This window comes from Numida meleagris, chromosome 9, assembly GCF_002078875.1.
Source record: "Numida meleagris isolate 19003 breed g44 Domestic line chromosome 9, NumMel1.0, whole genome shotgun sequence".
NCBI lineage: Eukaryota > Metazoa > Chordata > Aves > Galliformes > Numididae > Numida > Numida meleagris.
The window spans coordinates 7,808,075-7,833,376 of NC_034417.1; the positions used below are offsets into that span (position 1 = coordinate 7,808,075).

The window sequence follows — 25,302 nt, forward strand, 5'->3', positions numbered from 1 at the left end:
GTAATTCAGAGTGCTGAATACATTTCTAATTGTGGTATGCTTAATGTGAATTTTATGCATGCACATTTCCTGAGCTCTTTATGCTGACTCTCTTCTCTCCACTTGCACAGTATTACCATTGCTCGTTCCGAATGACAGGTGAAGGCTGGCTTCTTTGTTTTGGAGAATATCAAGATGTTCTTATTATTGATGCTAAGACTTTGGGTGTTCTACACACTTTGTCTTCTCAGTCTTCTGATTGGATAAATTGTATGTGTATTGTTCACTCTGCAAGAATTCAAGGTATACAGTACAGATATACTAATATAGACCAATTAATTTAAAAATATTTCTGTATAAATAGTAGGATCTTACTAGATTGACAAATACTTAAACATGTTTTACAGACCACTTATGTATAAGACATTGTTTCACTGTTAGTACCTAAAGGTGTCTACACTACATTCGATGTTGATCGTGTTTCATTCTTCGCTTCATAAAGATAAAAACAAACAACCCCTACAACTGTAAGCAGCTTGTTGTTTGGATATGAGTACAAATTAATCAGTTAATATCAGGGAAATTACGGACACAGAACTGCTATTTTATCTTCATTTGGAACATGGGTGGTTGGACAAAACAATTATTCACTCTGCTTGTGTGCTTTGTGTTTCTAATTATGAATTAGTTGAATAATTCATTTAAACGGTGCCCTGTAGAATCCATTTGATTTAGTGCTATGTAGAGCACCAGTGTTTATGCCAGGTTTTCTTTTTGTTAGGCACTGTTTGGACACTGTTTCACAATGATTGTCTCGCTGTTACCTTTTCACAGAAGACTCATTGGTTGCTGTGTCTGTAACTGGAGTTCTTAAAGCATGGGACCTTTCTTCGTCTTTGACTAGCATACAGGTTAGTTTGTGAAATAACAATTGTGACAATAACATAAACGTAATAATAACACCAAGTGAAGGTACACTGAAGCAGAATATGAATGAGTGAGAATCTTATGAATATGCGTTAATCCAGATTGATTAATTTTGTCTGTCCTTGTTAAGTATCTACAAAATTCAGAAAAATCATCTTCCTGTTGCTATCTAAAATTAGTTGGGATATTGGACAGCTCTTGCCTTGATGCTGTAGTGTTCATATCTTCCCTTAGACTCAAAGCTCTTACAAACTCATCCTTTGTATTCCCTCTTCATCCTTGTTACTTTTTTTCAAAATGATTCTATAGATTAAATTTTTAATATTTTTCACAATACTATCTTCACTTAGAAAATACTCTTACTGTGTCAAGTGCTTAATTTGTCCAGCTTCAGACTGCCCGATTCTGTTAAATTTTGTGTCAGTATTCTCAGCAGCTGTCATTTGACTTGCACAGATGCTAAAATTGGAATACAGAGTTCTGGGTTTGAGTCAAACTCTGAGAACTAGTTTCACAAGGAGACTAGAATATTATAGCTAAGTACTAGGAATTGTCATCAGAAATGGCAAAAAGTCATCAATCTTCTCTGGAGCATCCATAATACATTACTGCCTTATTTGACAAACTGCAGAGCATGCCACTGCACAACTTGTTAATTGATAGGATCAAGCCCCTCAGGACAGTCCGTCAAGTTTGATACTGTACAAGTGTTCACATGATGTGTTTTTGACTGTTCTGCAATGTTTTGGGGCTTCCTTCTATCATTCCTAGGGGAAAAAAATACTGTTATAATGTAGAAATTCTGGGGACTGTAAAAGCTGATCAACACACAGCAGAAGCACACGTGGTATGGTGCTATCCTTTTATTTTACCATCTCAGACTTTCTTTTGTGAAGAGAGGAGAGCAGAGTTAGTAAAAATCAAGTTACTTCAGATGTTTAGAGAACAGTACTTTAATAAGCATTGATGGACTGAATTGATAATAATACGAAGTGGAATGAGAGAATGGTTTGGCCTCTTACTGAGCCTTGATTCCTTAACCAGCATATCCCTTTTCAGGGAAGTTATGACACTGGCAGTATCTTTGAAAGCAGAAAATGTAATTTTTCATTCATTTAATCAATAATTAAAGTAACTCCAGTATAATCATAGATCAAGATCTGAGCCATGCAGAATGTAATTTATTTATACAGTGCTTGTGAACTCTGTCTTTCTATCTTGCTTTTAATTAGGAAATATATGTTGCTTTACATTTAACAAAATGATTTTTCAATAGTTTCTTTCTATTCTAAAAGTAAAAGTTAAGCTATCTGGAATAAATCACATGGCTTTTGTCCTCTGCTTACAGGAGAGGCAAAGTGTGTGTGAAAAGGAATCAAAGTCTCTGGGCTGTATAAACTGTCGAGCAATACGGTTTTGCACTTACACAGAAAGGCTCCTTCTGGTTGTGTCTTCCATATGCTGGCAGGTATGTTACTGAGCATGATATTTGTTTGATTTTGTTAAGAACTTGGAAGAGTTGATGTGATTGATTCTTACATGGAGATGCTTCTTTTTCTCTTAAAATTAGTGATTGCTAATTGTCAGATGCGTGCTGTCTTCTCTTCAGTTATCCTAACTGTGTGACTGACTTTATTATTTTTTTTAAGTATTCTTTCTTTAAAAGTTTGATGTGAAATTGGTTTTGTAGAAAGGATATTATTTTAAGTATATTAAGTTTTAGAGCATTAGGTGCATTACAGCACTCTCTGTGGTACATTTAAAAAAAAAAAAACTGGTATTGTGAAATTTTTCTTGAAGTGATTTTGGACTATTAGTGTTAATATCTGATTCAGGCACCTCAGCTGGAGTTCATAGACCTGAGCCAGCTTTGACTAACGCTTTTGTAGGGTCTTCTTGATATTCTTTTTGCGCTATTAAAAAAAAAAAAAAGCTCTGATTAAAAAAAAAAAAAGAGCACTGATAATTTTCTTGTACAGAATGGGCAGGTTTTGCTTGGAAAAATAGTGTAGTATCGTGTTCTTTATAAATTCCTACAATGTTTTTCACAAAATACACATTTCTTGGTGTGTCCTATATGCCTGAGTACTTATCTATACCAATGCTTCAAACAGTAGAATATATCCAAGTGATTTATTTTAAACTTGTTTTAATAGATATATAGCTCTAAAAGGAAAGATAATGATGATATTACCATTTAAACAGGTACGTAGCACATGCCATAGGAGAGACTCACATGTGTCCTTAGTGACTCAACTCACTTCTATAGTTATGAAAATACTGAGCAAATTACCTAGAAAGTCCTGTGCTCCATTTGAATAATTAATAATAATTCTCATTCTGATTTTTTTTGCTCATACTGTTGAAGTTGTAGAATGTGGCTAATAAAACTTTTTCCGAGACTACTAGGAACATGGACAAAGACCATATCTTAGGTTGTCATGTTTTTGTTTAACATGGGAAGGGAAAAGATAACAAGCTGCTATTTTCTTTCTAGTCTTCAGAAACGGAAAAGCTAGAAGAATTCTCCCAAGTAAATATTCTCTTTCAATTAATTTTTGAAAAAGAAAAATCTATGTTATTCCTCAAACAAAGAAGAAAAATCTGTTCTGCTAAAATCTGCTGTGATTACATCAGCAGATTGTATTCTTTATGTATTCTTTAAAAGACAAACAGAAGCATTAACTGCATCTATCAATCTTCAATGTCATATTGTTATGTACTAAATTCATTACTTCTATATAAGAATTCAACAGTCCTGTAAACAATAATGAACACAAAGCAAAACAAACTAAACCCTATCTAAAATCCCCTAATATAGCAGAAGCCATTAATGTTTTTTTTATCAGTTTATCTTTGTGGTATATGGTTTGATTCTGACATTATACTAGTTTGATGTTATAAATATTGCTTTGGCTTTAAAAGAGGTAGTCCAACTACAAAGTCAACCTAATGTTCTGTTTATTGATCCTTTGCCTAAAACTAGGTTGAATTAATATGATTGTGTCAATATTGTTTCTTTGTGTTTTACTTATTTTTGGGGGCTTAGGTCTATGATTATTGTGATTTCTCCTTGCTGTGTACTGAGTTCTGTAAGAGTGGTCAGTGCTTTGCTGGTGGAGAAGTACTAGCAGCTTACAGACTTATCATCTGGACAGAAGATGGTTACAGTTACATCTACCAGCTGCTAAACAGGTGGGCTCAGATGGGAAATTCACACAAAAAGTTCAGGTACAAGATGAACTTTGGGAGGTTTATTATGGAAAAGCTCTGCATGTTGCAAGTGATCAAAAACCAGAACAAAAACACTTTGGCACTCAAAGATTTACCCTGAATTTGACAGCCCTCAGTCTTTGTTTGACCCAGCAGGGGATACAGGAATAAGATTAGCCATGTAGAACTTGGGCAGCTGGTGCTGTGATTTCACAAAGTCGCTTGTAATTGCTTGGTAACTTTTAATTTAACTTGTGGATCTTAGATGTTGCTGTTCTCCTTTCTTTAAAAAAAAAAAAAAGAGAGAGAGAAAAGAAAAAAGACTTTCTAAATCTTTTCTTCTAAATTATGCAGTGGACTTTCCAAAAGCATATATCCTGCAGATGGGAAGGTGCTGAAAGAAACTGTTTATCCCCATTTACTCTGCTTTACTGATGTGAAGGAAAATAAGGTAAATTCATAAAGGTTTACAGTGAGATTCAAAAGCTGCTTCATTGTATGTTTGTAATTACCAAAGATTTAAGTGTTGCAAATGTTGTGGTTTTTTGTCTTAAATGTAAGTAAGACATCTCTTTGTATGAACATGTTTACTTGTAAAGTTGGAGATGTTCATAGCGTTGTCTTTAATTCTGGCGTTAATTAATTTTTTTTCAGAAATCCTGCATTTTCAGCTACAGATGTTTCCTGATTTTTTTTAATAAAAAAGGAGAGGTTTTCTTTAAGTTAAAAGCAGTCTAAAATAGGTTTAGAACCTTTTACTTTGACATCTATTTAAAAAAAAAAAAAAAAAAGCAAAATATAAGCAAGTTATTTCATTCTTGTTCTATTAAGAAATGCATTTATGTTTCAGTATAAGGAAAAAAGTAAAGGTTGTTTCCATGTATGTCTACCCTAAACTGAAGGGTTTTGAGTCAGTGACATTTTATGCAGAGTAGTCTTATACCAAGCCTTCACAGTCATAATCACACAGCTAACTCTTACAATGTGGCAAACTGACAGTACTCAGTGCATAAATTTAACAGATTTTTAGCAGTTCATGAAGATATGAGGGAGAGACCTATTTTTACTTGTTCCTGTCCGGAAACACTGTCAAATGTATAGGCTTTTCTAGTGTGCTTTTGTTTTTGTTGACAACTGGAGACTCTTAAAGTGTTTTTGTTGCATGCACTTCTGAAGCCTGACAGATTCAGCTTTCAGTTGAAGGGCAATAGAACAAACCAGTTTTCCCAGAAATGCTTCTAGTCTAAAATCAGATGGGATAACTGCTGAAGGATGCCAAAAGGTCAGATATCATGAGGAGAAAGAAATAGCCAAAACACATGGTTTAGCAAATGCTAGGGTGTTGCGTTGATGGCAGGAAGCTCATATTTTATTTTTTTTCCCCCAAATATCTGCATTTTTAATAATGTCTCCTGCCCTATTCTAATATTTTTACTCCAATATTTACCACTTGAATAATTTTTGTTGTGGATTTGTTTTACAGAACACAGCTACCTGGGTGACAATCTGTTTTCATCTCTCTTTAGGTGATAAACCTGAGTTACATAACAATAGAGATGCTTAGTGTGAAATTTATTCCCAAACTTCATTGTTGTAAATGAAACATATTCTGTTTATGGGGATATTATTAAAAAGTCTTCAAGGAGCAAACAGTCTAGCTGCATTGACACTATTAAAGGTTCTGTTTAGAGGAAAACTGCGCTGATTACCTATCAATCCATGCTACTGAGCATGCATTTTTTTCTGGTTTGTTTTTGGCAAACATCTTCTATCCTAGCTTCCTAGCTTTTCTCTAGTTATGAGACTCTATTATGTACCTTTGTGTCTGTAATGCAGCATCTGTGCTCCTGCACCCATATTCCAGTTTAATTTCACCCAGAAGGAATCCTAATGTGATACTCCAGGATGACTCCAAAGCACAAACGAGCAGCATTGCTTTCCAAAGTATACTGCTCTAAGCGAAAATGTCTTATACGGAATAGACCTGGAGATTCCTATTTTCTTATCTTCTGGAAGAAGAGTGTATTTCTCCAGTTTAGAGCTATCTGAAGTTTTCCCTCACTTGTGTTTTTAATGGTTTTATATTTGGGAAGGAAGCTTATTTAACCATGAAATCTTTCATGACAAGCACTAATAGACTCCCACATACTCTAGGTGCAACTAACATGGTGATATAAACTTGTATTTGTTATACCAATTGGTAAAGAAACCTATAGATAACTAGTACTCGTAAGATAGTTTAAAAAAAAAAAACAGCAAAAACAACATCAAAAATAGCCACATAACATTTTTCTGAGGTAAATATAACAGAATTTAAAAAAAAATAGTGCATAAACATACTGCTATATTCTCTACACTGTTGATAATACTGATTCTGAATTTAGAGATAACAAACCTAGGAAGCTCTCACAGTATCATTTTTCATTTGGTATGTAGGCTCAGACAAGGATGCTGGCAAGTAGGGAACATCTTTGAGGGGGTTGCACCAGGCAGAGTGACCTGGTCTGTGCAAAGCTTAGTTGCAGCTTGGTGTTCTTCCTTGTTTGATATTTCTATGTCTTCTGATCTCAAGCTTGGAATTTGAAATTAATTATTGCATTATTTTATCACCTCTTCCACATCAGAAGGTTGACTTACTGTTATTTTTGGCAGAGTTTTCCTTTTGTCATGGGCTTTATGAATGAAAGGAAGGAGCCTTTCTATAAGGTTCTTTTTTCCGGTGAAGCTTCAGGAAGAATCACTCTGTGGCATGTTCCTGATGTTCCTGCATCAACATTTGATGGTTCGCCAAAAGGTTTGGCAATTCTGTGCTCTTGGTGCAATCTCTTTAGTTACGTCTGTAAATCATGAAAACTTACAAAAAAATATTTTAATAGTAAAAATCAATGTTTATCCATCCATTGTGTGATGATTCCCTGTAGTCAGGAGGAACATGCTAACAAAGAAGAGTGTCCAGTAATTGACACACTTTTTTTCATGTGACTGAATAAATAAACGTTTCCTTTCAGTCTGTTCATAAACACACCTTTATCAAATGTCATGAAAATTTGCTTAGTTGATCTTGCTTATGGCTGTTCATAGACAAGTATATTTAAAATAAAGGATTTTAGTGAGATTATATAGTCTGTTGGAGTGGCAACCACTAAGTCCAACTTAAGACTACAGGAGGGATAAGTTAAGAAGTGGTTGAGAGATGGAAAAATACAATTTGGTTTTCTTTTGAATTCAAACAAATAACGTTCCTGCCTTTTTATCCCCACCCTCTAGAAATCCCAATTACAACAACATGGACTCTTCAGGATAATTTTAATAAAGCCCATTCAATGGCAGAGGGCATTATAGATCATCTTTGTGGGTCTAAAGGTGGAATTGAAAATGCAGTTGTGACTTCCTCTGTCTACATCCCCAGTCTGGATAAGCTTGTGTGTGGATGTGAAAATGGGGAAATTTTCATAACACTAGGTTTAGAAACTGCAAGAGCAAGACTTCTAGAAAATGTGTCTTTGAAAGGTAAGTTTTAACAATTTTGCTTAACTATCTGAATGAAGCATGGAAGACTTCATACTTGTAACGTTCCCTTCAGTCATCCCTTTAAACATTCCATGAAAGTGGAGGTGAGGCTTAGGGTCTGAATGAGGAAAATAGATTACGATGGTCATTCCAGCCTCCCTGTAGGTGACTTATCAAATCACTAGCAGAGCACTTTGCGCTGCTAGTCCTATGATGGATATGGGGATTGAAGTCAACTGGAATTAGAATTGTGGGATATCATAGAGGTAGCAGTCATCTTTGTCATTTTCCCTTGCAAAGATAATTCCAATTCAGAAATAAAAAAGATACTTTCTGGTGGATGAAGGTCAGATTGTACACCTTTGTTCTCTCTTTTAGAGAGAATGTGTCCAAAATTGTCTTGATGTCATGTAAGAAGATACCTTGCTTAAAACTCTTTGAATAAAAATTTAATTGTATTTAGTCTTCTGAATCACCTGACATTTTATCAAATGCATTGTAAAATTCAGAACCTCTATTTTTAAAGAAGAGAAATAACTTACTGTATTGTTTCAGGTAATCTACCTCATAAAGTTTTGAATGGTCATAGTAGCAGAGTTACATGTTTACTTTATCCACATGGTAATTCAGTAAGGTTTGATCCCAGCTGGCTGTTATCAGGGGGCCAGGATTCTACTGTGATCTGTTGGGATATATTTACTGGAGAAATCTTGCACCAGTTTACTCTGCAATCTGGTCCAGTGACAGAGCTATTGAGATCTTCAGAAAACTGCAAAGTAAGTAAAAATATAGTAAAGAGTATCTCAAATACACATACTTCAGTCGTGCTGCACTTAATCTTTGATTTACAGTCATTAATCGCTTGAGTGTTTTGTTTGAAAGTTGCTTTTAACTTTGGGGTGCTGATTTCTTGTTAACTTGTAATTTCAGTAGTATAGAAAAACACTAAAACATTGATGTATTTAATTGTAGTTCTTAATAGTCCTTTCATTTTTCATATCAGGTTTGTAAAATTGTATTTGAATTTGACAAATCTTTTGAAATGGTATGTTTAAATACTTCATAAAGGGCTAATTCAAGGTCTTCATTCTTGTAAGGCTCTTAAGCAGTTTTTCTGGAATCTAGATAAATTGTAGTATCTACTTGGATGATGATCCAGTTGTCTTTCTGGGGCTGATATTTTCCGTCAGGTAAATTCCTTCACATCACCAAAAATTACTATCAGAATCACAGGATCGCAGGGGTTGGAAGGGACCTCAAGAGATCAAGTCCAACCCCCTTACTAAAGCAGGTACCTTACAATAGGTTGCACAGGTGGGCATCCAGACAAGTCTTGAGTATCTCCATACAAGGAGACTCCACAACCTCTCTGTGCAACCTGTTCCAGTGCCCCATCACCCTTACTCTAAAGAAGTCCTTCTGCACGTTAGTACGGAACATCCTATGTTCAGCTTATAGGCCGTTACTCCTTGTTCTACTTCTACGCACCACCAAGAAGAGCATGGCCTCATCCATTTGACTTCCACCTCCCTTTAGATATGTATAAATATTTATCAGATCCCATCTCAGTCTTCTTTTCCCCAGGCTGAACAGACCCAGGTTACTCAGTCTTTCCTTGTGGGAAATGTTCCAGATCCTTTTTCATCTTTGTGGCCCTCTGTTGGACTCTTTCTAGAAGATTTTTTGAACTGGAGAGTCCAGAATGACACGGTAGTTTAAATGTGGCCTCACCATGGCAGAGTAGAGAGGGGGAGATGACATCCGTCAGCCTGCTGTCCTCGCTCTTCTTAATGCACCCTAGGATACCGTTGGCCTTCTTGGCCACAAGAGCACGCTGATGGCTCATGGCCAGCCTGTTGTCCACCAGGACTCCTAGGTCCTTCTCAGCAGAGCTGCTCTCCAGCAAGTCATCCTCTAACCTTCACTGATGCGTGTGGTTATTTCTCCCCAAGTGCAAGACTCTACACTTGATTTTGTTAAGCCTCATCAGATTCCTCTTTACCCAACTCTCCAAACTGTCCAGGTGTTGAATGGTAGCACAGCCATCCAGTGGTCAGCCAAGGGAAAGGAAAGTTTTGTGAAATCATATCCATGCAATTTTAAGTTAAGTTGTAAAAAAGCAATCTTTAATTACCAATTTATTGACCTTGGCATTTGTGTCATAAGACCTGATAAAATTTCGTATCATGTGAATAGTAGCTTTGCTTAAGGTAATGTTTTTACCACTTAAGGGGCAACTGCTGCTATGTATTTTGTCATATAACCTCTGCTTTGATAGGTGAAGTACTGGTGTCTAAACTATTCTTATATTTGAAAAATTAGAAAAGGCTGTGTATTTTCCTATCTAGGGACCAGTTTTACAGCTTGCCTGCTAAAAATGACTTGGAGATGTAGTCAGAAGAAAAGCATTTTCCAAAATTAGTATGTTTTGGGGGAAAAAAATTACTAACTTGTTCCAGGCTTACGACAATGATATCGTCATGACTTTTGTTGCAGTATTGATAACAAAATTCTTAATCTGTTTTGCAGTTGAAGTATCATAGCACAGTGTGCTGTGTGTGCAGTGATCACTCTGTAGCAATTCTACACCTTCAGAAGAAAGTGTGTCTCTTTCATGCCAGAAAGCACCTGTTTCCTGTGAAGAAGATAAAATTTGACCCCACTGAAAGTCTGCTAATTGTTGGGTGTGAAGATGATTCAGTTTATGTTTGGGAAACTGAAACAGGTAATATCAGGTTTTTCACTTTCTTTCAGTTTTGTTTGTCTGTTATGTCTACTCGTACAAATGTAACCTACAGGTGATCAAAGCAGAAATATGATCATGTTATATTAATTAGGAAGGTGAAATTTATATATAAACTAGCAATAGATAAGCTATTGTATTTTATCAGTGACATACCTTGTACAGCATACAAATTAAGTCAGATTCTGGTGACTGAATAATTAGCTGATATTGTTGTGAATTGAGCTCAGCAGTCATTAATAAATACAAGTATTTTTGTAGAGATGATTGTGTTTGAAGATGCTACCAGCCTCTAACTGTTCCATCTACATTTTTTTCCTCTTCTAAAATTGGTGATGAAAACAATGTGTAATTTAGGTGGGGGAAATTATGATTTAGAATTGTTTAATTCACAACTAAGAAGAGCACTAATCAAAATTATGTGAACAGACTGTTTCATAAGTATATAAAAACTTGAGTCTGAGACATCCCTTGTTTCATAAGTATATAAAAACTTGAGTCTGAGACATCCCTAAGGGTGTTTTAACTTTGTTGAAGAATTACATCATTTGAAACTCTAGTAGAACTTGGCACATGGGACAAAGAACCACAGAACTTTTTCTGTGTTTCCTTATTAATCTGTTCTTATCATTGCTATCATTTTAGCTTGTTTTGCATGAGTTATTTTGTATCAGAACTCAATCACTATATTTCAAAAAGGAGATGGATAAGACAGGAAACCTCTACTGTGTTGATCTTACAAGTCTTGGCTAGAGGCACAAGGGGTTCTAAGGGGATTAAGTCCCTGATGTATGTTAATGAAACACTTCATTTCCTCCTTAAAGATTGAAATCAAATCAAGCAACAACAACAACGAAACCAACAAAACGAACAAACAAACCAAAAGCCTTTAAGCTCAGAAAACTCTGATAATGACAGACTACAATTTATTAAGTCATAGTGCAAAAAGTTGAGTTAAAGTTGAATTTTCAGCAAAGCTAATTTCTAGAGGTGTAAGGAACTGTGAAGTACACTAGTTCTATCAAGGCCAATATTTAGTAGGACTTGTTACAAATTGAAGTATCTGCAGAAGAGTACCATAGAGTGGTATATCTGTGCATGTGGTAAGGAGTGTTATTAAATGATACTTAGTTTAGTGTTTTCAGTTAACTCCTGACAGTGGAGATACTTTTAGTCCTGCAGTATGGTGCAACCAGGCTCATTCTTGGTAAAAATACAGTTATTTCTATTCTGGATTTATGGACAATGAATAATGGGGTGAATTCAGTGCTGCTGCTGTGTGTGCTTAGCAACATGGAAAACTACTTTGACTCACAAATTCTGTAGATAAGCAAGAATAAAATATAAATTTCTGCACTCAACAGTGAAAAAGCTAATCCTTTCTATCACCATACAATGACTGAGGCAGCCCAAGAGGTTAAGATACTGGAAGGGAGATAATTATATCTCAGTTGCAATTTTATTCCAGTGCAATTAAATAATTCACTGCACTTTCATATGGCATTCTTTGTAAACCAGTGAGACATAATACCACAGAATTGTAATGGTACCAGGAATATTTTAAAAAAAAAAGTATGCATTGAACTGTCTCTCCTTAAGCCATGAAAATGTTGCTCACTTATAATTAAAAGTACATTGAATTGCTGTTTCTGTATCTTGTTGCCACTGGCATCAGACTAGAATGAGGGCTGCAATCACTACGTTTAAAGAATGTATGGAGGATAAGGGATGCAGTTATTTGCTGCATTAGCCTGTAGCAACTTTATCTTTTGTATTCCACTTCTGCACTGGTAGCTGAAAAATGCCATCTAAGCCCACCAGGATATACTGTACTTGCTTTAATGTAAATTAAATCTTTATTACAGGAGAACATGAGAGGTCATAGCACTGATCCTTGAAATTGGCCTGACCTACATCAAGAGCTGTGTGGATACTTCAGTGTCACTCAGGCAAACAGAACATTTTTTAGATGTAGGAGAATGATGCATCAAACAAAACTGAGCAGAAACAAAGCCTTTTGCTGCAGTTTTCATCTGTGGGTATTTGAACAGGGAGACATGCAAGTACCACTTGCTGATTCACTTACCTGTGAGTCTCCTGGTAGTCAGAGGATAGTCTCAGCCATAGCCTTGTACTTAAATTCCATTACAGATTTGAACATAAGATAGTTTTAGTAGTTTCTATTGTCAAAAAGTGGTTTGTTTATTTTTTGTCTTCTGACTATGCAGTTAGTTTCATGACTGAGGCTTTGCCTCTAAATGGAAGTCAGTGGAGAACCCGATTTTCGTATCAGGCTCATACATCACTGTTTGCAGTTTAAAAAAAAAAAATCTGAACACTGTGATTGTACTAGAGATAATGGATAACTGGGAAAACAGCCAGTCTGTTTATAATTTGGGGATGTGAATTAAGGAATTTCAATGAATATTTCAGTATTTGCACTGCTGTAGAGTCAGCAGTAATTCGGTTGAATTTGACAAATGACTTCACAAAAGTCCAGGGGCATTTAGTACCCATGACTGTTGTTCAGCTATACCAATTCAGCTTTGAAACTGTCCTATCAGGTAATTAAGGGGACAAATCTTTAAGCAAATGAAAGCCTTTATTATATATTAAAGTTTATCTTCCAAATTTCAGTGAGAGTGGCTGACAATTTTTAAATTCAGAAGGCTTTTTGAAAAATTTAAGATGCTTTTTAGCAATTGTTCTTTTGTTTCTTTTATGGGGTGGGAAAAGCACTGTCATACTGATTAAAATCTAACCCAGTATTTCTTTGTGCAACCTGTACCCATCTCTTGGTTAGCCTGTCAAAGATTTTATTCTACATAGTAAATGATAAATTACCTCTGAGTATGATGGGCTGCCTATATTCCAAATAGGCATTTCTGGATAGTTTATGCTGAAATGCATTAAATGACAAGAGTAAAGTCGACTTCAAGTGGAAGTCACCTTAACTAGGGACATTCATTTACGCTTATATTTATAAGCTAGTGATTGTGAGCTAGCAGTTTAGGCTGTGTCTTTAAGGTATAGAAGGCGGTAGGAGTAAGTAAAAAGGCTTATCTTTTCTCCATTGACTACAAGAGGAGCATAAAGAAGAAGGGGTGTGTGTGAAAGAAAAGCAAGTTGCTTGCTACTACTATTACAAGTCCACAATAAGATGAACTGCATCTCAGCCTTAGTCCTTTGATTTACCGAACAAAGTGAAATTATTCTAAGTTTAAATGTTGCTGCTGAACGTGCGTGTGGTTAGTGATATGGAAGATAATATAGATGCTATGAACTAGTATTTGTGTAGGCAAACATATTTTGCCTACATTTTAATATACGGATATGGTAACTTTCCATCAAAGTAGAATATTTTCCATGACAATAAATATTGATCTAATAATACATATGGAACATTAATATAGCATGTGCACAGGGTATGTTCCAAACTTGTGTGCTGGAAGATGAATATGAAAATCAATAACAAATTTTGTTCTAATTAAAGTGTAGGATATTTCTTCCAATAGCCACCACTTGAAATCCACTTCAGTAAGGAAATTAGCTGTAATCTATATGGCTCTTATGTTTTTCTGAGCAGTTGGTATATTTGAGATCTTTTTAAAAAGGCAATCGGTGTAAGATGTAACAACAGGATCAGTGTTTTCTTTCTTGGTTTAAAAAATCATGTGGAAACCTGTCGATGGAGCCAAATTTCTATCTAATATACACTGAGAGAAAGGAAATAGCGGGTAGACTTTAAAGAGGGATCATCATGTTTTGAGGTAGCAATCTTCATTTATCAGAGGTAGGTTTAGTTTTGAAATTAATATGATTTTTATTCATCATTCTTACAGAATGTAACCTCTAGTAATTTAATATATTTTATTCTGCCTTGCAAGTCTTGCTCTATTTTATTGTTTAGCGATGTGCTTATTGTGAGTTTAAAATAGAATAATAGTTAAATCAGACTTTTTGTTCTGTTGTCATGATAGTTATATACAGAGTTAGTCTGTGTTTCTGCTAATGGCAATGGTGATTTTACTGTAGGTGCTTGAAATGCGCATTGTTGGAAAATACAGTTCATAAGGTATTGCTTGACTACTTTTTGTTCATGACTAACTTTAAATCTGAACTGTTTGTAGATCTGTTATCTTTCCCTTGTCTAATATTCTGTACTGTTTATTACATACAGGGTAATTTTATTAAAAATAGAGAAGGAAATGGCCCTCACTTTCTACTTTAAAATGAATTACTATGAAACAGGAAAAACAGATTATTAAAATCAATGCAGTTAGTCATGTAACTAAGATATATGTTTGAAGGAAAAAAAATGTCAAATTAACTTTAGTCTTCAGTTTTAAGCTTATTCATGAAAATATAATTGCATAAATTCCTTCATCTTATAGTTTTTTATGCACCTCTGAAATTTTGCAAATGATTACAAAATAAATCTGTGTGTGTTCTCCTCTCCCCATTTGTCACAGTATTCTTCAGTCCTTTTCTATGTAAAACTTTTTCAGGTATGTTTCCATGTTGGTTACCACAGTATCTGAGCGCATAGAATATTTTTGCTGTCTTCCAGTAATGTGTAGTAACATTAAGACTGTCTCTGATTCCAACTTCTGCCTTTAAGCAATACTGTAGCTATTATGTAATTTAAAAAGCTGTAATGCCTATGCAAGTCTCTTGCTTCATATACATGCAAGCTACCTCAATGTTGATACTTTCTTTGCTGTTCCTTCCCATTTCATAGTATATCATAGTATCCATGATACTATGTAATTCTTTTAATTTAAATTGCTGTCATGGTGGGAGCAAGACACTAACACTGACAGTGTACTTCACAGCAGTGTTCCATTCAGTTTTGAGACCGTGTTTTAAGGCACAAAGACTTCATGAAATAATGTTATAGAACAAGCTTAGTTCATGCTGACAGTCAGGCTAGAACATCTTCAAACGCTATTCAAAGTTAACTTTTAGATATCTGTAGTCCAGCGTCTTTACAAACTGGTGTCAACAAAAAGACTTCCAAGCCTGTGATAAGCTCCGTGTCAGAGTTATATGAGCTGCAAAATACATAGTGTTTCCTTTGCTTTTTATAAGATGACCCTCATTTAGTATTTCTGACAGCTTTACTCACCCCAGAACAAATTGATTAAACTGTTAAGAAAACTAAGATTTAGGTTTTATCTAGTGTTTGTTAGGATATAATCTAGACAGTTTTAATGAAACTCTCAGAACTATCTCAAAGTAAACTTAGTAACTGACTGTACGTTTGTGCCTAGGTAATTGTAGAAGCAACAATAATTACAATTCTCTAACCCTTTTGTCCTTGTAAAACTTAGTGATTTACAATTTTTTGAGATCTTTCATTTTCATTTTTTTCTTTCCATCTCTTTTTCTCTTTTTTTCCTCAGGTCATAGGTCAGAACTAGATTTGAATGGATGAGTATGGCGTAGCTGATAAATCCTGTGGTTGTTTTTCATATGCTAGAGGCTGTGGTGCAGCTAGTGTCAAGGTCACAGTAGGCACCACTTTTATTTATTTATTTTTCCTCCAGTGCCCTCTGCATAGCCTAAAGATCCTGACTAATGCAGAATTCACTTTTAGATTCCTTGGCAACTACATCTGGCAATGTTTTTGTGAAACACCATGTGTTCAGGAAAAAACTACTTACTGCATGGTGCCATGATACTGGGAGAAAAAAGGCTATTAATATTAACTTAGAAATCTGTTTATTTCTCCTGGCTAATGTATTTTTGCCTCTAGGCCTTGTGTCCTGGTCAGAAATCCAAGTTGCTTACATTTGTGGAAGTAAGATATAGTAACTGTAAAATTGTTTTGTTAGGAAGAGGGTACCAGAATAGTCTCTGTTCAGTTTATATGGGCAGGGCAATGAAATTTATGTAGCTGATAATAAAAGACTGATCTTCAAAAGTGGCAAATGGCCAAGTTCTGTGATAGGTGTTACTTGATAGAAAAGCCTGTTAAGTCTCTTTTATTAAATCCTTGTTAAACACTTCACAAGTAAAATAATGGTAGTATTGGTAAGCAAGTTATTTAAAAAAGATTTACCTTGTCAGATGCATGTCTGAATACACTCATAAAGTCTGCTGCTTTATGCAAAAACTACTTGTTTTACTTTTCTGATATTAGAACAAATAGTCATTTGATATTCCTAGTAATGATGGAAAACTGTTGTATTGCACGTAATTTCATAATTCACTGTGAAACTATAAAGAATAGCCCTTATGAAACTCTGGCTCAAATATTAAGTGTTCCGTTACATTATTAGGAGTTCATTGAGGAGTGAAAGTCTTATATCTCCCCTGAAGGGAGCTTTTAGCATTTGGGAAAAGGCTCCAGTGATTTTAGCTCTTCTGTTCTTAGGTCATGATCTGACCTTCAACATTAGCAGTTGAGGCAAACACTATGTGGGTTGAGGTCTTGATTTCCAGTGTCCCCTCTTTCCTTTCATGTTTAAGAGGCATTCTTAGTGAAAGGGAGACCTTGCAGGGAGTGAGTTAACTTTGTTGTATACTAATGAACTGGGAAGAAGATAACTTCTTTGCCAGAAGTAAGGAAATTTATGAATATGCAGTGCAACATCAAATAAATTCTGGCTAAGAGAATGTTTCTCTAAGAAAGCATCTCTGTGCAGAAATTCAATGTTAAAGGTAACAATGCAAATGATAGTGTAGTAAGTTGGTAAGTGATCTATCAACCGCTTCCCAGTGCCTGACTTACTTCCTTGGTGAAGGATTTATTCCTAATATCCAGTCTGGACTTCCTCTGATGCAGCTTTAGTCCTTTCCCTCATCCTGTTGCCATTCACATAAGAGATCAACGTCTCCCTCTCTATTCCCCATCCTGAGGAAGGTGCAGAAAGCATTGATGGGATCCCCCAGTGTCCTCTTCTCTGAGCCTAACTAACAAAGCGTCCTCACCTGCTCTTCACAAATCATGCGAAGACTTAAGTTCTTTTCTAAAAGACAGAGGATTAGGAAACCTTTATTAGTTACATTCTTTTAAAATGTGAATGATTTAAAATATTTCATAAATATGAAAATACATGTGCATCAAAGAGAGTTTTTTAATTTGTAAGACTTTAAGTTAAAACTGTGTTTTTATCTTTTTCATGTCATCAGGCAAGTAAGCCTTGGGTCAGTCAGTTGCCTGCTCTTAAATTTTTCACAGTTGTCTAAATTGGAGTAATTGTTCAGTAACTACTCAGTGATGTAGAATAATAAAAGGTACTCTAGCTTGGATGGGTATGTCTCAAAACCAAAAAGAACATCTTCAATCTGGAGAAGCTAAAAGCAGGTTTTAAGGAGAGAATAATGATATATACTCATATATGAGATATATGTACACTCTATACTTGTGTATACTTCATGGATATTCAGTGGAAACATGCATGGAATCAGCTATACATGCTTAAGAATTCTTACAGTTGATAGCTGCCCATTGTTGCTTTATTGTTAATAATGAATTATGATATTAAAAAAAACCCTAATGCCTAAACAGTGCAAATGAGAACTCGTTGACTTGGTCAGTGTAGTTAGACAGAACAGTTCAACTGTATAATGGAAGTCTTCAGTTCTAGACACTGAGGGATGACCTTTCTTGCTCTATGTTTCACATGACAAAGTAGAAATAGAGAAACTGCTTGTGTATCTTCTGTATATGTTCATTTCCTCTGTTCAGTCCATTTCAGTGCATTTACTGTGTGTCAGCAATTCCTACTACAGTGTAACTTTCCTTTGCTTGTTAGAATAGCCTGGATAGAGTCAAGAAACAAATGTGAGTTTTAATGGCCCTTCTATCAGAGTATTTTGTCTACAGCAGAATACTTGAGACAAGAACTGTCTACGTGGAATAACTGCTCTTTTTTTACTATTATGTAAGCCTGTGCTATATATAATATTTTAGAAGATTTCTTTGCATTGTTCTCAATTGCTTTCTTTGATTAAAAGACAATCTGACAAGGTTGCTAATGCAGGTCTGAAAATGTCAGCGATGTTCAGCAGCTGGGCTGTGTGACATAAATTTTCTAAATGAAAAAAATTGCAGCAGTGTCTGCCAAGTCTCTTGTCCTCTATTACTCTACATGGTCCTTCAGAGTACTCAGTGCTGAAGTTACAGAAAAATATTCTTTTATAAATAAGTGAATTTCAGGAGGCTGGATTATATTTGATCTGTCCCATCTATGAAGACTACACTGAAAGTAATGCCTCCTATTTTATTATATTGGCCCACAATGTCAGCGGCAAATCCTGGTGGGATGGCAGTAGAGGTCGAACCTTCTCACCAGTATGCTGTGATGTTTTGATGCTGTGCAATAGATGGCAGCAGAGGGACAGTTTGGCAAAGTGATATCTGCTTCATGAGCACTTCCATGTCAAAGATGTGGGATTGCCATTTCTTCTGCATGGAGGAATTCACATACTGACATTCGCTGACTCTTACTCAGTGCTGATGGAGACCAAACAGTGCTGTCTGCACAGTGAGGCAGGGGATGGTGCATTTCAGTGACAACAGCAACATGAAAGACAAGCCATGTTCTGGATTGCCATGCAGATTTTTGAGCACAGCATGCAGATTCTTGTTCATAGTTGGCAAAAAAGCATAGCTAATAGTTGAAAAGTAGTGTCTTGTAGCTGAGAATGTGGTCTATCAAGCAGTGTTATTATGCTTTTTGCATCTGCTGTAATTTCCATGGAAATAAATAGAAGGTATTAGTTTTGGAGCAATTTACATATATTTGTTAGACTGTATTTACTTTTGTCTTGATATTGGTTGGAACTGTATATTCTTGCTTTTAAAAAATGTTTGTTCCATCTGATTTATACTATGTGATACAAACTATAGAAGTAGCAACTGAGATTTTTTCCTTGCTCCCAAGCGAAGTGCTGGAACAGTTTTGAAGGAGAGCAGCGGATTTGTTTAAAATAAATAGAAATCTAGTGAAGAAGGCAATATCTGTCTGATTCTACTAGCATAGAAAAGAATTAGTTGGGAGTTTTTAAGATGAAAAAAGGATGGAAATTAATATCTTGACAGAAAATAAAACACTGAGAAATAGCTAATACTAGACGGGTGATACTTGGTCTGAGTAGTGAGATGTTTTTTATTTGTTTTGGCTACTAGTAAATTTAAAGAAAAAGATTTGTTCTTGACCACGTGTTCTTTTTAAATAAAATCAATTCTAAAACCATTTTTCATTCACACAGATTATTTATGCTATAAGACTCAGCTGAGTTACTAGGTCACAGCAGCGCCGCAATATTGAGGATGTCTTTTCAATACTTGAGCTGTGACAGCGAACAGAAAGCACTGGAGCCTGATGATATGACAGGTCATGTGATGCCAGTGAAAGCCTCGTCTTGAGGCAGGATAATATGCATGACCTCCCCAGTAAAAATGCATTATTCAGTAAGAGCAGAATCCAGAGAACTGCATAGATAGCACTAATACCCAGAGACCCAATTTGTAGTACTTGGTCCAGAAGAAGAAGAAGATGTTGTAATAGTCTCTAGCTAGTCACATCTGGTGGTCCAAAGCTGCCCAGGAGAATGAAATACTCCACTTTTGTCTGTTCAGGAGACTTGGTTGCCATGGTCACAGCCTGAGAGAGAGACTTTTTCCATATTTTGTGTATGTAGTGTGGGGTCATAGCAGTAGTGATGCTGCTATGTAGAAAGCCCTATCTTTTCTCATTCATCCATTGTTATTTTATGCTTCCCAGCATAAAAATTTTAGGTTTCTTTGTGTTTAAAATACAAGTCTGGAACTTGTGTCATTTGTACTCTTTCCTACCACCTTGTTCTTTAACTTCATTTTCCTTCAGAACTGGAGAATGCTTATCTAACAGCTGTTTCTAGCACAAAGCTTAGCCTCTGTGTTCCTTTCACTGTGTATGGTGTGGTACGTTTTAGTTCACCAGCAGCTAGTAAGCCTGTTTAGCATATTTGAAGCTCTAAGACCTGATTTTACATACTATTTGTTATTAAATTTAATACCTGGCCCCTGAAATTCTTGGATTTACTAAGGATTTATTTATCACAATCTCTACCTTCAAAATAAAGATGTCTTGTTATTTCCCAGGGATGTTATAACAAGTCTTGAGTATTAAGTGAATTGCACAGACAAAAGCAATTTAGAAAACAAGGGTGCATGTGTGACTTGTAGAAGCAGATAGCAGAGAAAGCTAAGTCATCCCCACTTAAGGGGGAACTATTTTTTTGTGGGTTTGTTCATCTTGTGTTCTGAATGTTGCAGGAAGTTGTTTTCATGCCTAGAGAGGCCAAAATAATATTAAATGTATTATTTCCAAATACATTGACACTTTTGAGCATGTTTACTTATGCAAGTCCAGTATGGATTGCATAATACTTCCTTGATCCTGTGTATACTTATGTATACTTTTGCTCCTGAAATACTTTAATATTATAGCACTGGGAGCTTTGCAACTGCTGTTTTTGTGTGTTTTTTGAAGTGCTCATAGGTAGTCTTACTCCAAAGATCTTGGGCATGTTTCTTTCCTTCCAGTTAATATTTAATTCTGTAACAATCTCTGTCACTGGCTGCAAATCCTGGAGGGAGTTGAAGAAAATGAGATATTAAAAGGAATTAAACCTCATCCTTTCTTTTTTCCCTGTGCAATATTATAGAATAATCTATGGCATTCAATTGAGTTGTAGGGGACGAAGAATCAGTTGCGTTGTGTTTTTCTGCTCTGAGTATAAAGACTTGGCTACATAAATAACTGAGGTGATGCTACGGTTAACAGACATGGGTGAGTTTTGGAGAAATAATTTCTGATAAAGAAGTTTTAGACACACAAACATGTGGTATGAGATCCCTCAATCCCAGTCCAATATTTTTTAGCAGGTGTTACTGTTAGTACTTCAATGTTACATGTTTTTTTTTCTAGTAGCAGTGAAAAGGGAAATTCATGTTATATTACTTGAGGCTACAAAGAATTCAAACTTAAGAGAAAAAACACTTCAGGATATAGAAGATATTTAATACTTTTATATCTTTCCCATGTTTTATCTCTTTTATTTATAGGAAATGGGTAATTTCAGCAGTTTCTTATGAGTTTAATTCCTAATCCCTATTGGAAATACACAGTATATAAGAGCTCATTTAAAATATTAGGGTTACTCCGAAAGAAATGCCTTCTATTTTATTATGTTGGCCCATGGCATCAGAGGCAGATGGTGGTGGTATGGCAGTAGATTACCTTTGCACTGGTATGCTGTTACATTTTGTTGCCATGTGACAGATGGCAGCAGAGGGGCAGTCTGACAGAATGGTGCCTGTTATGGAAGTGCAGATGAAGTGAAGGGGTGGAACTGAATTCCTCCATGTGGAAAAAATGGCATTGATTGACATTCATCAATATTTGCTGAACGTTTCTTGAGACAAACCAGTGGATGCAAGCACAGTGAGGTGGTGGGTGGTGCATTTCAGCAGTTGTGACAGTGACATGAAAGTCAAACATTGTTCTGCAGGGCCATGGATATTTTTATGAGCATGGCATGCTGGCTCTATGCAGGTATCACTGATGAAAATGCATGAAAATGAAATAATGGTGGGGACTGTTGAATAATAATGTTTTGTGACTGAGAATGTGCTCTGTCAAACAGTGTTATTGTGGTTTTTGTATCTTTTGTAGTTTCCATGGGGATAAATAGGAGACATTACTTTTGGAATGACCTACATCTATTCAAGATTAGTTAGATAGCTTTGATGTTAAGTATCACTACTGAACTGATAATTAACATATATATGCTTCCTTGTGTCATGAATAACTGTTTCAATTGTTTATAGTTAAATATCCTACCAACTTCAGGTATTCACACTGAAGTTTTGTCTCTAGAGTGTTACGAAAGGTATGCAGGGACTCTTTCCAGTAAGGCCTTACCTAGGGGTAGTGGTGGAGTGAGATGGTATGATAGAATGCTAGAATGGCTTAGGTTTGAAGAGACCTTAAAGATTATCTAGTTCCAACCTCCCTGCCATGGACAGGGTTGTCACCCACTAGATCAGGCTGCCCGGGATCATATCCAACCTGGCTCTGAATGCTTCCAGGGATGGGGCATCCACAGCTCTCTGGGCAGCCTGTGCCAGGGCCCAACCATCTCTGAGTAAAGAATTTCTCCCCAGCATCTAACAAATCTCCCCTCTTTTAGTTTAAAGCTGTCCCCCCTGGTCCTGTCACTATTAGACCATGCAGAAAACCAGTCCTCCTCTTGTTTATAAGCTCTGCTCAGGTACTGGAAGGCTGCAATGAGGTCTCCCCCAGACTAAGTTGAATAAGTCCAGCTCTCAACCTGTCTTCACAACAGAGGTTCTTCAGCCCTCTGATCATCTCTGTGGCTCTCTAGATCTGCTCCAACAGCTCCACATCCTTCTTGTGTTGAGGTCTCCAGACCTAGGCACAGTGCTCCAGATGAGGCCTCATGAGGGCGGAGCAGAGGAGAACAATCCCTTCCTTTGATGCAGCCCAAGATACTGTTGGCCTTTCAGACTGCAAGAACACACTAATGGCTCATGTCAAGTTTTACCTCTGACAGGACCTTTAAGTCTTTCTCCACAGAGATGCACTCAATGGACTCTTCTCCCAGTCGGTCCACGTATCTGGGATTGCCCCGATCCACATACAGCACCTTGCACTTGGCCTTGTTGAACCTCACTACGTTCTTGGTAGCCCACTGTACAATGTGTAAAGAGGAAGAAAGAAAAGTCTAACTGAGAGTGTAACCCAAAGGAGAGGGGATCAGAGCAAATCTGTATGGCTTTCATTCTACCTGACTGACCCATGAACAGTCCAGGGACTGTGGAAGAGATGTTCCACTGTCTTCAAACAAAATTAAACACCCTTTCTCTATTTAGCATTGTCAGCTTCCTGTCCCGTGACTGTCTTGATAGCATTTAATTCCCTCGCACTAACCTAGGAAATCATACAAAATGAGGAAAAATACAGCAAGAAGGAAGTAACGAGAATTAAATCACCTATCAGAAGTTAATTGGTTTTAAGCTCTGTGATTTTTTTTTTCATTGGTTATTATATCAAAAGCCTAAGATAAAGAGCTGTTATTCAGCATATGATACGTTTTTCCCGATTCATTCTCTAGGATGAATGAGGAAAGTATGGTAAGAATGAAAAGTAAACTGAGGAAAGTGTCTGGGGAAGAGCAGAGACAAAGTCTTCTAAATAGAGACATAGCACTTAGGTCTATTTATAATATGGATGTGATGTTTAAAGGAATCAGATTCCTTATATCTACACAAGTGAGGAAATGATCCTTAAAAACTTGTATCTGTATTGTGGACTTTTAAGCTAGGTGCGCTGTATTTGTGTTTATACTGTGTTTAAAATCTTTCAGAGAGAGAGTTTGCTAGGGTGAGGGGAAAAATTGAGCTTTCCCTTGCTGTTTGTAGTTTAGAACACTAGAGGACAGCACTAAAATATTACATAAGTGTTATTGTTTACACTGTTAATTATGTACACAGTGAAGGCTTTGTGGGAAGAAGATAAATGACAGTTTTGAACAAGTGGTATTCTAAAATTCCTTTGCTCCTTTTGAAAATTGCATCTGACTTCATACATTATTCAAATATCCTAATTTTCCTGAAGTTTAAGGTATTTGCTGCAGTCTCTTCTAAAGAAGTTAAGGTGTGTTGTTTTTTTTTTAATGTAGTAATGCAGTGAAATAGAACCTACATTTCTAAGTTCTAGAAAGTAAGGACTTAGCTTACCTGTAAGTGTAGTTTCATGACTTACATGCTCCTATGAAATGTACTAAGTGATATTTAAACTAACATTTGTAACATACTGTAGTTCCTCAAAAAAAAAAATTACAACTTGTGTTTCTCTAGGCACACTGGAACGGCATGAAACAGGTGAAATAGCAAAAGCAATTCTTTCTTCCATTGAAGATTCAGAGTACTTAGTGGCGGATTCGCTACGTCCTGTATCTCTGGAGTCAAAGAGAAATAAATATGCTCCATGCAAATCCTCTAGCTCTTATAAGCGTGGTATGACCTCTTACAATCTTACTCAGACAGAAAAATCTTCAGATAAGGTAAGAATGAAAATTAACATGTTTCTCTGGAGCAAAGAGTTATGATCCAAATTATTTTCCCTTTCACCTTCACTGTGTAGTCCTGCATTAGTGTTGTGTAGACTTGATTTTAACTTTGTAATGCCTTGCTCCTATTTGTTCAGTACTCTTACATAGAACAAATCGTTGAGCACGCAATTTGAGCCTATTTCCTTACAATACTAGCTTAAGACTGTATCTATGAGCCATACCCTCAGATCTATTGCATGTTCAAGTGGGTGAGTCTTAGGAAAAGTCTCGTGTGTCTTTTCCACGTAACTATTCTACAAAGGTACAGACTTCTTTTGTTAAACAGTGGTAGCTTTTACTGGTTGTTTGTTTTGTTAACACTGGATAACAGAGTGAAAGTGCCTTTCATTTATGTTGGCACAATTAACTTGGCACTTTATTGCTTTAAAAAAAAAAAAAAAAGAACGACAGTATTCATTGTGTGAGATATTGGGCCACAAATGTATATATCAGTCTTCAGGAGTGATTTGGCCAGGAGAAATACCTAGCTTTATCTAAGAATTTTCACTGATGTGTTTTGTTGTTTTTAAACAGTAGAAGGAAACACCATACTGTAACTAGTACTGATGTACTGTTAAATCTGAGAAAACTAATACAAAGATACCAGAAAATGAGAAATAAGGATGAAAGTGCAATAGTAATTGCTTTTTTATAGCTTAGATATGTATATTTTTAATTATTTGTAGATATCAATAAAGGCTGTATTTGCTCAATGTAAAACCAGATTTTAATACAACCTTAATTTTGTTACAATCTCAAATAAGATATGCATAACCCTTATTCAGACTGAAAGATAA

At 35.9% G+C, this 25,302-nt stretch overlaps 1 protein-coding gene across 9 annotated transcripts in view; it reads left to right on the plus strand.

Annotated features, from left to right (window-relative positions):
• WDR72 (WD repeat domain 72) overlaps positions 1 to 25,302 on the plus strand; it is a 112,436-nt gene that overhangs the window by 16,222 nt on the left and 70,912 nt on the right. For 7 of the 9 annotated variants that reach the window (XR_002441774.1, XM_021407178.1, XM_021407176.1 and 4 more), the window contains 10 exons: positions 111 to 282; positions 814 to 890; positions 2,255 to 2,374; positions 3,956 to 4,101; positions 4,474 to 4,570; positions 6,772 to 6,913; positions 7,387 to 7,629; positions 8,185 to 8,405; positions 10,159 to 10,354; positions 24,252 to 24,457. Coding sequence is in view for 8 of the 9 variants with exons in the window: in XM_021407178.1 (XP_021262853.1) it covers positions 111 to 282; positions 814 to 890; positions 2,255 to 2,374; positions 3,956 to 4,101; positions 4,474 to 4,570; positions 6,772 to 6,913; positions 7,387 to 7,629; positions 8,185 to 8,405; positions 10,159 to 10,354; positions 24,252 to 24,457 (1,620 nt within the window). In the remaining variant the exon portion in view is untranslated. The remainder of the gene's footprint in view (positions 1 to 110; positions 283 to 813; positions 891 to 2,254; positions 2,375 to 3,955; positions 4,102 to 4,473; positions 4,571 to 6,771; positions 6,914 to 7,386; positions 7,630 to 8,184; positions 8,406 to 10,158; positions 10,355 to 24,251; positions 24,458 to 25,302) is intronic. The other 2 variants (XM_021407179.1, XM_021407180.1) reach the window with 2 other exon arrangements.